The sequence below is a fragment of the Pelobates fuscus genome, chromosome 3, assembly GCF_036172605.1.
Source record: "Pelobates fuscus isolate aPelFus1 chromosome 3, aPelFus1.pri, whole genome shotgun sequence".
NCBI lineage: Eukaryota > Metazoa > Chordata > Amphibia > Anura > Pelobatidae > Pelobates > Pelobates fuscus.
Genome location: NC_086319.1, coordinates 202,096,491 through 202,111,067, shown reverse-complemented (window position 1 = coordinate 202,111,067; position 14,577 = coordinate 202,096,491). Strand labels below are relative to the sequence as shown.

Below are 14,577 nucleotides of genomic sequence, written 5' to 3'. Positions count from 1 at the left end.
ATCAAGCTGTGTCCTACAACGACATTTATCAGATTAATGACTCCTAGGTTCAAGCCAGTTACCACAAATTAATCCTTTGAGATCATTGAGACAGCCATGTAGTATTGAGACAATGTTACACTATAGTAATTTTTTTTTCTTTCACTACCATCTCATCTATAACATTGAGTGCTACCATTCATAGAAGAGGGTTGTTGATCCCCCTAAGGATCCAGAGGTGCCACACATTAGAGTGATACATACAAGTGATTTTTGGCTCCTTTCTTGTGTGTGTATACTATTAATTCTTGTACATCTTTCTGCATTTTTTTTTTTTTTTAGAAACTATCTGCACCATTATTCATATGAGGTTCCAACCTCAAGTTGGAACTTGCTTGTAGAATATCAAGCACTCCCAGAGGTTATGTGACATTTTCACCATTAGCATTAATGGGATACTGTCACTGCCCAGGATTTTTATTAGTGTGTTGAGTTATCCCCTAATCTACAAATATGTGTTTGGGAAATTTGACGAATGAAATTTAGAAATCCACACAGCTGTATTTACTACTATATTGGAACTGAGTACCTTTATCTTTACCCCCATAGATATAATTGCTATAAATAGTGCCCTTTTCTGCCATTGAAAATAGTTATTGACAGAGGAGAAATATGAACAATAGGGGTTATGTTTAAAAAGTATTTGGGAAAAGTGGTTTAAAATACTAAAAGTAAAACAGTGATCATGGAAAGTAGTGGGACCAGCAGGAACATTCCATTAATGATTCAGCCCGTTTTTCGTGTTTGCACCATTTTTCAGAACAGACAGGTTTTTTTTTTTTATATACATAACCCCAATGTGTCTGTTTTCTGATTGATTTGCATTGTGTGCCATGGCTGTGCCAGGCATGAATAGGATAGTTAAGTCACTTGCCAAATCATTAATATATATATAAAAGAAAACTGAGCATTACAAGAAAATAGGCACATGTTATAGGTGATACGGTAGAAGAGTAGCCGGCAGGCACCTAAAAAGTGTAGCAGTTCTTGCCCATCGATTGTTTCAGCAATGCCCCAATTTTTCATTTTTGAACCTGTGCGCATCATCCAGGGCCTTCATAGCCTGATGAGAGGCCTGAGGTTTATGTACCGAGCTTACCTTTGTGTTATGGAGGAGACATCTTCCTCCGTTGCTTGCCTTCTGGCTGTGACCACCGTAAGTTCTTCCCTGATAACAGCCAGGGCAGCATTAAAAAGTGCCCGAATGATTTGCGATAGGGCCTTGAAGTAACCCCTGGTGACTGGAGCAGTGAAGTCGTCCCCCGGCAGTTGAGTATTGAGGCCCCCTGTGCAAGGGATTTCATCAGGAGCATTAAGGAGGAAGGTAGGGGTTGGGTTGCACCGCCATTTTAGAATTACACTTTGATTGCAGCAGGTCGCCAATATCACAAAAAACTTCCCACATGAGGGCTTTGAGCTTTTTAGCCCTCTTCCCCGCGTCGAACAAGGAGTGCAGAGATCGCACCCGGGTGAAATCAGCGAGTGGATGTGTGACAAATGCAAAATATAAAAGGTAAGCCGTGTAAGCTCAGCTGACATGTGTCAGTTTTCCTGCCAAGCCACGCCGGACTGTTTCTTTAAAGTATTTAATATCCCTTTTCTTATTTAGGTAATCGAATGACAATCTTTCATGTTTTGCTTGTATCTTTATGTGCTATAGGTTAAGCTACGGATATAAAACATGGACTGTAAAACCGTTATTGTATACACAACACATTATACATTACAGAATATTATGTCATTAATATGAGTATCTAGGATTATTATTGACCATATGACTTCTAAATTGTGTCTTTGTTGCAGGCTAAACTGCTCAGAATACTTTCCACTTTTTGTGTCAGTTCTGTGGATTGCAGGATATTTTTTCCATGAGGGTAAGTAATTATTTTGTTTAATTGCCATTTATTTAACATATAAACTTGTCCATAAAAAAAACAAAATGTTGTCAGATATGCTGTTAAAAGCACACTCCACTAACCAATTTAAGGAAATAAATTACTGTTTAGTTGATATATCTGAAAACATGCATGCATTTAATTATTATTTTTTTCTGCAACCATTTCAAGCCCTCCCCTTCTTCAATTGTCCAGACTTTCTGTGTCTGTCCAATCATAGACTTCCCCATAAGGCTCAATGAGAAGTCTTTGCAAGGCAGGTGCTCTGTGCAATTGCTGCATCTTCACTTCAGTTCCACTGAGCTAACCAAACAGGACATGTCTGCCAAACAGCAAGGGGTTGGGGGTGTAACAAGGTTAATTTATAAAAGTGTCCATTTGTATTGAATTATTATTATTATTATTTTTTAAATATTGTCGAACTCCACTATAAGGTATTAAACCAATGGCATATGGTTCCAAACATTCTAAATAAAATAAATTCTAATAAATCAAAGCTGTGCTGGAGGTGTAACCATGAAGTGGGCTGTTCTAAGCATTTCGTGGGATTGTGTATTGATTAGACCATTACGGACTAAGGCCTCAAAATACATTTCTCCCTTGGTTCAGGAATACTGGATTTTAATTTGATGGCAGCTCTTTTTCATTTAATCTATCTAGATATCCTCCACCAAAAATATATCTAATAATACAACTCTTAATGGCCGTAGATAATGGTTACAGTAAACGGTCCTTAATTGGTCCCAGGTTCTGCTTCAACTTAAATATCAATACAATATGGAAAGGGAAATTTAATTTCAACTAGAAGGCTCAGTCATGGGAAAATAAGATGGTACCCTTGGATATTTTAATTTAGCAAGACCTCATACACTCCCAATCTCCATATATATTGGCTTTAGTGTTTATATATCGAATTGGTTAAACACCACTCTTCTCACCTACAAATTACCCCTCGACTAGATTTAGATCTGTTGAAACATGAAAAAAAAAAAAAGTCTTCATTAATATATAATCTGATCTCAGTTAGTGGTCCACATCAAGAACGTATCTGTATATAGTCTCTGTCTGCATATGGAATAATATAGGTCAACTAACACAATAATGTATGTATGCACTGCATGCAGTTTTATGTTGTCTTTATGTACTGTGAAAAAAAATAAAAATATTTCTAATAAAGAATATAATTACAAAAAAAAGAAATCTGCACTTTTTGTAAAAAGAGGACACACTCCCTACAACACATAAGTTGATAATAAAAGAAAACCACCTTCCACTTATACATAAACTGGACTATCAACTTAAAACATGGGAGAATAAAGAAATATCTTGGCTGGGCCGTATACAAACAATAAAAATGATGATTTTGCCACATATTCTATCTTTTCCGCACACTGCCAATTACTATCCCAAATACTATACTCCGGAAGTTTCAGTTATTGATCAATGCACATATATGGAAAAGGAAACCACCAAGAATTGCACAATATCAACTTTGGCTTCCATTTGCTAAAGGGGGTTTAGGGGTCCCAAATGTTAGAATGTATTATAAGGCTACCATACTTGCCCAAGGCCTCTCATCTCTAGAAAGGGCCTCTTTGCCGTTATGGCTACCATTAGAAAGCTCTCCGTTTACACAAGGCCCACTGACTTCCATTTTATGGTCAGGGATTAAAGTACATAATAAGGTAGTAGACATGCTCCCATCCACAAAAATTATTTTGCGTATATGGAGAGAGTCTATTTCTAAACTTTCTTTAGGACAAGATTTATTATTTGCAGCACCCTTGCAGACTCTCTCTGTTTTTACCTCAGACTTGCAGCTAGAAGATTGGACAAAGTTAGGGGTATGTCATATACGGTTACTATATAACGATTCAGGTATTAAATCATTTCCTGACTTGGTTAAAGAATATTCTCTACCATCCAGGGAATTATTTACATACTTACGTATTAGGAACATTTTGCAAGTAAATAATATCCAAAAAATTCAGCAACTAACACCATTCGCTTTAAAGTGTACAGGGAGACTGCCTAATATTAAAGCCTTGTCCTTTTGTTACAATACTCTTCTGACACAAGGGGAACCTAAGAAACAGGAATATGCTCTAAAATGGGAAAGAGATTTGAAGGAATCATTTTCGTTATCAAGTTGGTTCCAGGCATTAAGGATAACCAAAGGGGCTTCCAGTAGTCTTAATCATTGGGAAGCCTATTGTAAGATTATTATGCGATGGTACTGGGTGCCAACTAAATTAGCAAATATTTTTAAGGGGACGAGCAATTTATGTTGGAGATGTTTAAAACACGAGGGGTCTTTATTACATATTTTTTGGCTGTGCCCTAGTATTAGTAAATTATGGGAGGAGATCGATAAATTTCTTAGGGTAGCATTGAAGGTTAATATTCCATACAGTCCAGAGTGTTTTTTACTTCATATATTTCCCACACAGCTTCGGGAAGAAAAATTTATGATTATCCATTGTTTAACAGCAACAAAGATTTCAATAGCTTACAAATGGAAAAATAGACAAGCACACACAATAGCAGAGGTTTTGTGTAGATTTGATTCCTTTAGCATATATGAAAAAATGGCAAGCCGAATAAAGGGAAGAGAAGATTTATATAAGCGTAGATGGCATCAGTGGCTGGTAATAAGAGATCAATATGCACCATTGCTAAATAATGTGAAATAGACCTTACTTTATCTTTTGCTGTACTTTATATTTTTTTAATTTTTTTTTTTTTTTTTTTGGGGGGGGGGGGGAGTGCATTGCATTTAGAAGTATGGATAAAGGAGAAAGGACAATGGTATAAAAATATAGTAAGAAGTTGATATTACTATGGAATATGTGCGGTATTAAATGTTAAGCATGTTCCCCATTTCCCCCTGTTTTTTTCTTTCTGTATCCCAGTTTGATACTTCAGGGTCATATGATATGACCATTGTTATCAACATAAAAACAAAAAAATAAAATAAAAATGAGACATTAAAAAAAAAAAAAAAAAAAAAAAGAGGACACACTCCTCACACACAAAACATTTCTGCAAGTGTAGAATAACAGATAAACCGTGCAATATAGGCACATTAGGTACAATGTCAGGGCCGGTGCTAGGATTTTTGACTACACAGGCGAAGATGCATTTTGACGCCCCACCCCACGCCTCCCCCCAAAGATAAACAATGCATCTTCACCTCTGTGTCTCGTAGCCCCCTTTTGAATTTCTTACCCCCATTAGTGTTGCATATCCAACCTCTTCAATGTCTTACCCCTTTGGCCCCTTTGTGCCCTTTAGTGTGTCTACTACAACCCCTCTTCTGTATTTCTTACTTCCCCGCCAGCCCCTTTCTGTCTCTTTCTTCCCACCAGTCCCTATCTATCTCTCTTTTTCTCCCACATAGACATGGATACAGGCAAAAATACATACATGCACAAATACACAAACATACAGACACACAACCATACAACCACACAGACATAATTATTCAGGCACACAGTCACAAAGATATACAGACACACAGTCCTAAAAGTCACACAATCAAACAAACACAGTCATACAATCTACACATACAGGTACATTGTCGTGCAAACACAGACATACATTCATACAGACACAGGCACACACAGAAATACAGACACAGACATAAAGAAACAGAGAGGCATATAGAGACATACATACACAATGATACAGAAAGACACACACACACACACTGACAGACAGACATATACACACACACACACTGAGACATATACACACACACACTGACAGACTGATATACACACACACTGACAGACAGACATATACACACACACTGACAGACAGACATATACACACAAACACTGACAGACATACACACACACTGACACACATACACACACACACACTGACAGACAGACACACACACTGACAGACAGACACACACACTGACAGACATATACACTCACACACACAAACACTGACAGACAGACACACATACACACACACACACTGACAGAGAGGCACACACACACTGACAGAAATACACACACTCTGACAGAAATACACACACTGACAGACAGAAATACACACACACTGACAGACAGAAATACACACACACTGACAGACAGAAATACACACACACTGACAGACATACACACACTGACAGACAGACACACACACACACTGACAGACAGACAGACACACACAAACACTGACAGACATACACACACACTGACACACATACACACACACACACACACTGACAGACAGACACACACACTGACAAACAGACACACACACTGACAGACATATACACTCACACACACAAACACTGACAGACAGACACACATACACACACACACACTGACAGAGAGGCACACACACACTGACAGAAATACACACACTCTGACAGAAATACACACACACTGACAGACAGAAATACACACACACTGACAGACAGAAATACACACACACTGACAGACATACACACACTGACAGACATACACACACTGACAGACATACACACACACACACTGACAGACAGACAGACACACACACACACTGACAGACAGACACACATACACACTGACAGGCACACACACACACACTGACAGAGAGGCACACACACACACTGACAGAAATACACACACTCTGACAGAAATACACACACACACTGACAGACAGAAATACACACACACACTGACAGACATACACACACACACACTGACGGACATACACACACACACACTGACGCACATACACACACACACACACTGACGGACATACACACACACTGACAGACATACACACACACTGACAGACATACACACACACTGACAGACAGACATACACACACACTGACAGACAGACATACACTGACAGACAGACACATACACACACACACACAGACAGACATACACACACAGACAGACATACAGACATACACACAGACAGACAGACATACACTGACATACAGACACACACACTGACAGACAGACATACACACACACAAACTGAAAGACAGACATACACACACACACTGACAGACAGACAGACATACACACAAACACACACACACACTGACAGACAGACATACACACACACTGACAGACACACACACACACTGACAGACAGACATACACACACACTGACAGACAGATATACACACACACACACTGACAGACAGACACACACACACTGACAGACAGACATACACACACACACTGACAGACAGACAGACATACACACACTGACAGACAGACATACACACACTGACAGACAGACATACACACACTGACAGACAGGTTCAGGAGGGTGGCTTACCTGAGATCCAAAGTGCTGCCTGAGGTAGTTGGGAGTTGGAGGAGCTGGTCCTGCCCAGCCCCCCTCCTCTCTGCCTCCTCTCTGCTCCCATGCTGACGTAGGGGGCCGGCGGTAGCTCTGCCCCTGCTGGGCGCCAGCCGCGCTGTGTGCTACAGAGGGAGCAGGGATATGACGTGTTCATATCCCCGCCCCCTCCACACAGTCCGCGGCACTGCCGGCTTGCGCTCGGCCACGCTACAAGAAGTGACCGGCAGGAGAGGGGAGTTGTGCGCTTCCCAACCTCCTGCCGGTCACCCGGACTTTTGCGCCCCCCGGGCCGGTGCGCCCTAAGGCGGCCGCCTGAGCCGCCTTATGGACGCGCCGGCCCTGTACAATGTGATAAAGAACCTAAATCCAGTAAGCAGCTCAACACACGTGTAGGTACCTCAAAACTTTAACACAATTACATGCAAAAAAAAGTGGAGTATAATAAGTGGGACAGAAAGTCACAACAAACAAGTTCCAGTGGAGCGCTAGTTTAAAATAACATAACTTACCCTTATAATAAGGGATACAGATTTATGAGAAAATCTGGAGAGGAGGAAATAAATAGAAACAATAGTGCAGTATATTTGAACTTAATATTCTTGAAAAAAGAGCTGTAAATGTAGCAAACTCACATGGCTTAGAGCCTGGGAAAGATAGGCTCAAGTCGTAAATGTATTTTAAAGCAAATACCAAGCTTCTTCTATGACTGTATTCCAATACTCGGAAAAAACAGAGAAGGGACAGTGGACCAAGGTCCTAGTGTGTTATCCTCTATACCAATATGATAATAAGAAAAGAAAAACGTTACCTGCGCTTTCTCCTTAATCCCTATGCATATTTAGACAAATGGAGGTCATTTAGTTGCTCCAATGGCCATTGGAGGAATGCCCGCCTGCCAACGTCAAGGCAGACCCCCCTAAGCGGGTCCTAACACTGACCCTTCAGCCTGCTTCCTTGAGCTTCTGGCAAAGATATCTCTAATGAGACAGAAAGGGGTATTTTTTATATACACCCCTATACTTATTAACCCTTAATAGGGAACACATGGGATGGATAGCAGCATTGCAACCAGGCTGTGTGATGCAAAGTAAATACAAATACAAATACAAAAAGAGAAGTCCTGCGCTTAAGCAGCAAGGACTACAACACACATCAGCCCCAATATATAGTAAAAACCAAAGAAAAGAAAAACGTTACCTGCGCTTTCTCCTTAATCCCTATGCATATTTAGACAAATGGAGGTCATTTAGTTGCTCCAATGGCCATTGGAGGAATGCCCGCCTGCCAACGTCAAGGCAGACCCCCCTAAGCGGGTCCTAACACTGACCCTTCAGCCTGCTTCCTTGAGCCATGGCCATTGGAGCAACTAAATGACCTCCATTATAATAATTAAAAAAAAAAAAAAAAAATGCCCACCCCCCACCAAGGCTCTGCAACACACTGCACACACACACACACACACACTGCATTCATACACACATTGCACTCATAAACACTGCACTCACACACACACACTGCACTCATACACACACACTGCATTCACACTCACACACACACACTGCACGCACTCATACACACTGCACTCATACACACTGCACTCATACACACTGCACTCATACACACACACTGCACTCATACACACTGCACTCACACACACACACTGCATTCATTATATACACACACTGTAAATAAATATTCAATTAATATAATTTGTTTAGGATCTAATTTTATTTAGATATTTACCAATAGCTGCTGCATTTCCCACCCTAGTCTTAAACTCGAGTCATTAAGTTTTCCCCATTTTTTTGGGTAAAATTAGGGGCCTCGGCTTATATTCGGGTCGGCTTATACTCGAGTATATACGGTATCAGTCTAATACCTTAAACATATACATGTATCTTCATAGTTGATTTAAAACATAGAAAAATAACTAGGGGTATCAATCCAAAATAATAACTTAAACCTATAGATATACCTTTATAACAACTATAAACATAGAAGAGGAACTGGGAATATCAGTCCAATATGATGAACATATGTGTATCACACATATAGAACAATTCATCGTGTTGTCCAGATACATCAAATTTATTGGTGTATAGGTCAATATTCAATGGTATTACTCTCATCAAAGAGATATATAAGGTAACATTAAAGATGAGTTAATATTCAATGATTAAATTAAAACATCTCTGCTCATCGATTTACAGTGAAAGCTATGTGAAAAGACTGAGGAAAAAAAAAAAGAAAAAAAAAAGGGAAGGGAAGGGAAATCATCATAAAAAATGACAGAGTTCAAAATCATAATTTAGACCTTTAGGATGTAAAGTGTCTAATTGAGATATCCATTTCATCTCAGCTTTACCCATTTTTTTCACCAAATCATCACCTCTCCAATCTAACTATTTTGAATACCTATAAATTTCATATTTTTTGGATCACTATTGTGTGTGTTTTTAAAATGAAGTGATACATTGTGTTTTATGAATCCATACTTTACATTTCTGACGTGTTCCTGTATCCTCACCTGAAGAGGGCGCGTGGTACGGCCAATGTATAGGAGGCCACATGGGCACGTCAGCATGTAAATTACCTTTTTGGTATGGCAGGTGATAATATCTTTTATTTTATAGCTTTTATTGGGATTTTTGGGATCCGAGAATTCCCTGATTACTCTTTTGTGATTACTAGTGTTCTTACAGGCCCCACAGACCCCACAGCCATAAAAACCTTTGGATTCGTTAAAAGGGTTCGTCACTATTAGAGTTATTATTGTAAAGGTTATTTCTTAGGTTAGATACTCCCCTATAAATCATTTTGGGTCGTTCCGGTAGGAGAACATTGAGTGTCTCATCACTTTTAAGAATAGGCCAATGTTTGCAAATTACTTTTTTGACTTGTTTACTTTGAATATTGAAGTCACAAATAAAGGCCAATTCATTATCTGCAGAAGTTATTTGCTTCTCTTTGTATTTTAAAAGGACTTCTCTATCTTTAAGAGTTATCTCATCGTAGGCATTATCAAGTAGCTGTTTGTTATAGCCCTTATCTGAAAAATCAGTGATGATTTTCTGTGCTTGTTCTTGGAATGTCAGTACAATTGCGTCTCACTCTGAGAAGTTGCGCCTTTGGTGCATTGAGGAGCCAAGGTGAGTAATGACAGCTACTGCCATCGATGTAACTGTTCACATCGACCTTTTTGAAAAAGGTGCTGGTCTTAATAATGTTGTTCTCAATGAAGATATTAAGGTCCAAACATTCGACTGAATTTTTGCTACTATTTCTGGTAAGTTTAATGCCCCAGTCGTTATTCTCGATGTGAGAGAAAAAAAGATCAAGACACTCACTACTGTCCTTCCAAACAAAAAAGATATCGTCTATATAACGGTGGAAGGACACCAGGCTTGCACCCCATCTTTGGTCACCAAAGATGAATAAATGTTCCCAATAGGACATGAACAAATTGGCGTAGGTGGGTGCAAACCTGGTGCCCATCGTCGTTCCGCAGGTTTGTAAAATGTCTCATTGAACCAAAAGTAATTATTACGAAGGATCCAATCGATTCCCTCCAAAATGGAATCGATTTGGGATTGGGGAAAAAGTTCTGACCTGTCAAGAAAGAATTTAGTCGCTTCACATCCTTTACTATGTTGTATGATAGTGTATAGAGAATTAACGTCGGCTGTAACTAGCCAGCAATCTTCTTCCCATACAATATCTTTAAGAATTTGAAGGATATTTATAATATCTTTCAAATAACCTACACAGTGTCTCTCCAATATCCAGGGTCAAAGCATAGAGGGATAGTGCGGTAAGAGGTACATTTGTACCGTCTTTATCAACACAAAATCTCCAGCTTGGGAACGCGAAGCTAAGCGGACGCAAGTCATAGCTGCTCCCGCTCCAATTGCTGAACCGGCCGAGAAAAATGCCACAAATCGACTCCAAAACCCGGCAAATGGGACACCAACGGAATGCCACTGGCAAGGGCTACACGTTGATGCCAAACACCGGGCACCGACAACAGAACACCCGGCAAAGCAACCCGAGGCCTACGAGCACGACCGGCGTGGGGAAGGTGGCCGCTCCTCCATTGCTGGCGACGACTCACAGACAGCGCCTAGGACTACGTTCCCCCCCCTATGGACCGGCGGGGGTTATCCCGGTCCTGGCTACCCACTACCTGCTGTCCAGCGACGAAGAGGTAACCCGCAAATGACGACCACTCCTTGTAGCTGCAGGCAAGATGGCGGACTCCACAGGGTCTCCCAACACAAGGGACCTACTGGAGCCGCTGGAGGTCCGCCTTGATAAGCTATTCTCGGCCTTTTGGCAGAAGCTTGAAAGCAAACAGCGACACATAAACCCGCCACCTGACCCAATACACCCTCCCTGTTATGCACCAAGCTTCACCGGTCGCAAGACTCATAAGACACCAACCGACAAGAAGCGGAAGAGACGAGAGAAAACCAGGCACACTTAAGTCCGCTCCACTCAGGGAACGGAGTTCCTACCAAGCTCAAAGATGCACCCCCTGGCCCAAAGCTCTATCTACAAAGACGGGGACGCGGCTCTGGGGCCCGTCCACAATGCCTTCCCGGGCTGAAGACCACATGGAGTCAGACTCCACGGCACCGACCACATCGTCGGAGGCTCACACGCCGCTGGCGGCGGCAGAACATCCGAGCCCCACATGGCGCCCGAATTAGGGAAGACCCGGCCTCCTCGAGCAACCGAGTCTGTGGATCACAGGTGACGGCCTTCACGGGAGCCTGGGTCTGGCAGACGACGACCGCAGGCCCGCACCAAGTCCCATCACTATGGAACCTACAAATTGCCGGGGCCATCTTCCCCACCTCTCGGACACGCACGGCGGTTCTGCCCAACAACGGTATAGGCTGATGCAGCCTCACTAACGGACAGCTACACCACCACCACACCTGACTAGGAACTGTCCAGTTGTCGACGACGTTACCATCTTCTCTTACCTTAACCTGTTGAACGTTCTATTTTGTGAGGCTACTATAGTTGAGCACAGTTAGTCGTATATGCACATGTTGTGTGTCTTTACAGCTCAATACTTTAAACAAAGAAAATGCATAGTTTGCCATATGATAAAATTTACCTGCCTCAGGCTGCGTAACACTTATCGTGTACCGTGATACTAGATGATGATCATACAGCTATGTTTTTACGTTCCAATCCGCAGAATGCATACTAATTCCCTGGCAAACGCTAAGCACAGTTAAAAATGCTATGGTATCGCACACATGTTGCGAGCAAAGGTTATATGAATCTGTAGAAGTTTCACCTACTTCAGTAACCCCAGCGATGGCCCAATCGGCATGACCCTACCTAAAGTATGCCTACCCTGAAGCAGCCCTGCATAGGAAACAATGTAATGTTATATTCGTTCCTTTTACCTACTTCTGCATGGTGGGTTCTATATGCGATGACTATTAACCTGTTCCTTTCCTAACTATGACTTCTCGCTGCATTATATACAAACTGGCTCCTATAGCACTGTAAGACATGTTGATACCTTAGGAATACATCGGGGTAGCCGAACTAGCATTGTTAAGCAACAATTATTCTTGTTCTTATAATCATTATATTAACCAAGCTTGTATTATTATGTTTATATGACGCCTACAAAAAAAAAAAAATGTTGGCAGTCTTTCTTAGGGATGTATTGTATACCATCTTGCCGTCAATTACTCATGTTACCCCACAGTACCCCCTCTTTATATTCTGTACCCCATAACGCACATGCCATAATAAAAGAAAGATTTACAAAAAAAAAAAAAAAATCTCCAGCTTGAACACTGGGAGCGGGGGACCCTAAAAGGTTTGTGAAGGACTTGCACCTGAGAATTTTAGTGCCCAGGATATGTTGCAGTATTTTCAGTTGGTTGGATTAAATTAAAATAAATGAAGAATTGTAAATATGCCTAGTTATCAAACATGCTTCCTTTCTTACACCTGTTTTAGGAGCTGCAGCAGCCTGTGGTCTCTTTTATCTGTATATGAGGTATGAGTATTTTCATGGATATGCAGCATCTGCAGAAAAAAGGTAAGACATGAAAGCACCAAGATTCCTTTCAGGTGTGTCGCAGGGAAACTGGAACAGAATAGCAGGCATCATTGTTACATAACGTCCAACTTTGGTACTGCAGTATTGCACTTTTTTGTGTTCTGCTTACTTTGCTTTTTATAAAAAAAAAAAAATCTCTTTAAATCCCAGATTCCAATATACATTTTCCTTTAAAGCTTATATTTAGTCAGTTAAGACAGTTCTCCCCCTTAAGTGAAGCCAAGTAATAAGCCAACATTTTTCCATGTACATTTGAAATAATCATAATATACCGTATTTACTCGATTTTTGAAACCTGGAAGCTGAAAAATGTTTTTACTGACGAATGTAATGCGCATTTATACAAGATACTACAATACAACATTGTGCTACAATGAAAATGTTTCTTGCCATATACTATAGTAACATTGATGGTATGTCCATTTTAGTGTTCCATGTTAAGTCTATTCTTCCTCAAGCTCTCCTTTAGGAATGAAAAATGCCTGTGTGAATTCACCAGAATAAAATGTGCCTGTGTGAATGCGCCAGAAATTTTCACATTTTGCCCGAATTTAAGGCGCCATCGAATATAATGCACATTCAAATTTTGGAAACTTTATTTTCCAACTTTATTTTATCGAGTAAATACAGTAAATAATTCCTTCCATATAGGATTAATGAATGTATTTTCCATTGTTACAGGCTGAAGCCCATGTACATCAGTGCTACTCTAATCTGGATTCTCATTGGATTGTCATTGGTTGGCTTGATGGAGCATTTCATATTTATGTGTTTTGGTGTTCATATTAAAGAAGGTCTGGGATGGAAGTTTTTTTGATTATTTTTTTTTTTAATTTATAATTATTTTAATTTTATCAGATTGTAAGCCTTAGCAGGCAGGGTTTCCACAACAACAGTTTTACTGTTTCACAAATATGTATACCCCTGTACAACAGTGCAGACATTGTTAGGATTGTTAAAATAATAGAATATTTGTGATAATGTGTGCCAAACACAGAAACATTGTTCATAGTAAATATAAAACTTCTTATACTTTCATACAGTTGCAAGTATGTGAACCCTTTGAATTGATATGGATTTCTGCACAAATTGGTCATAACATGTGATCTGGTCATCATCTAAGTCACAACAATAGACAATCACAGTCTGCTTAAACTAAGAACACACAAAGAATGAAATGTTGCCATGTTTTTATTGAACACACCATGTAAACATTCACAG

The 14,577-nt window shown here is 40.3% G+C and overlaps 1 protein-coding gene across 1 annotated transcript in view; it reads left to right on the top strand.

Annotated features, from left to right (window-relative positions):
• The window catches only part of LOC134601001 (leukotriene C4 synthase-like), a 52,397-nt gene extending 38,061 nt beyond the window's left edge, over nt 1-14,336 (top strand). The window contains exons 4-6 of the mRNA XM_063445412.1: nt 1,843-1,913; nt 13,254-13,335; nt 14,038-14,336. Of these exons, the coding sequence (XP_063301482.1) occupies nt 1,843-1,913; nt 13,254-13,335; nt 14,038-14,173 (289 nt within the window). The 3' untranslated portion in view covers nt 14,174-14,336. The remainder of the gene's footprint in view (nt 1-1,842; nt 1,914-13,253; nt 13,336-14,037) is intronic.
• Nucleotides 14,337-14,577: the final 241 nt, after the last annotated feature.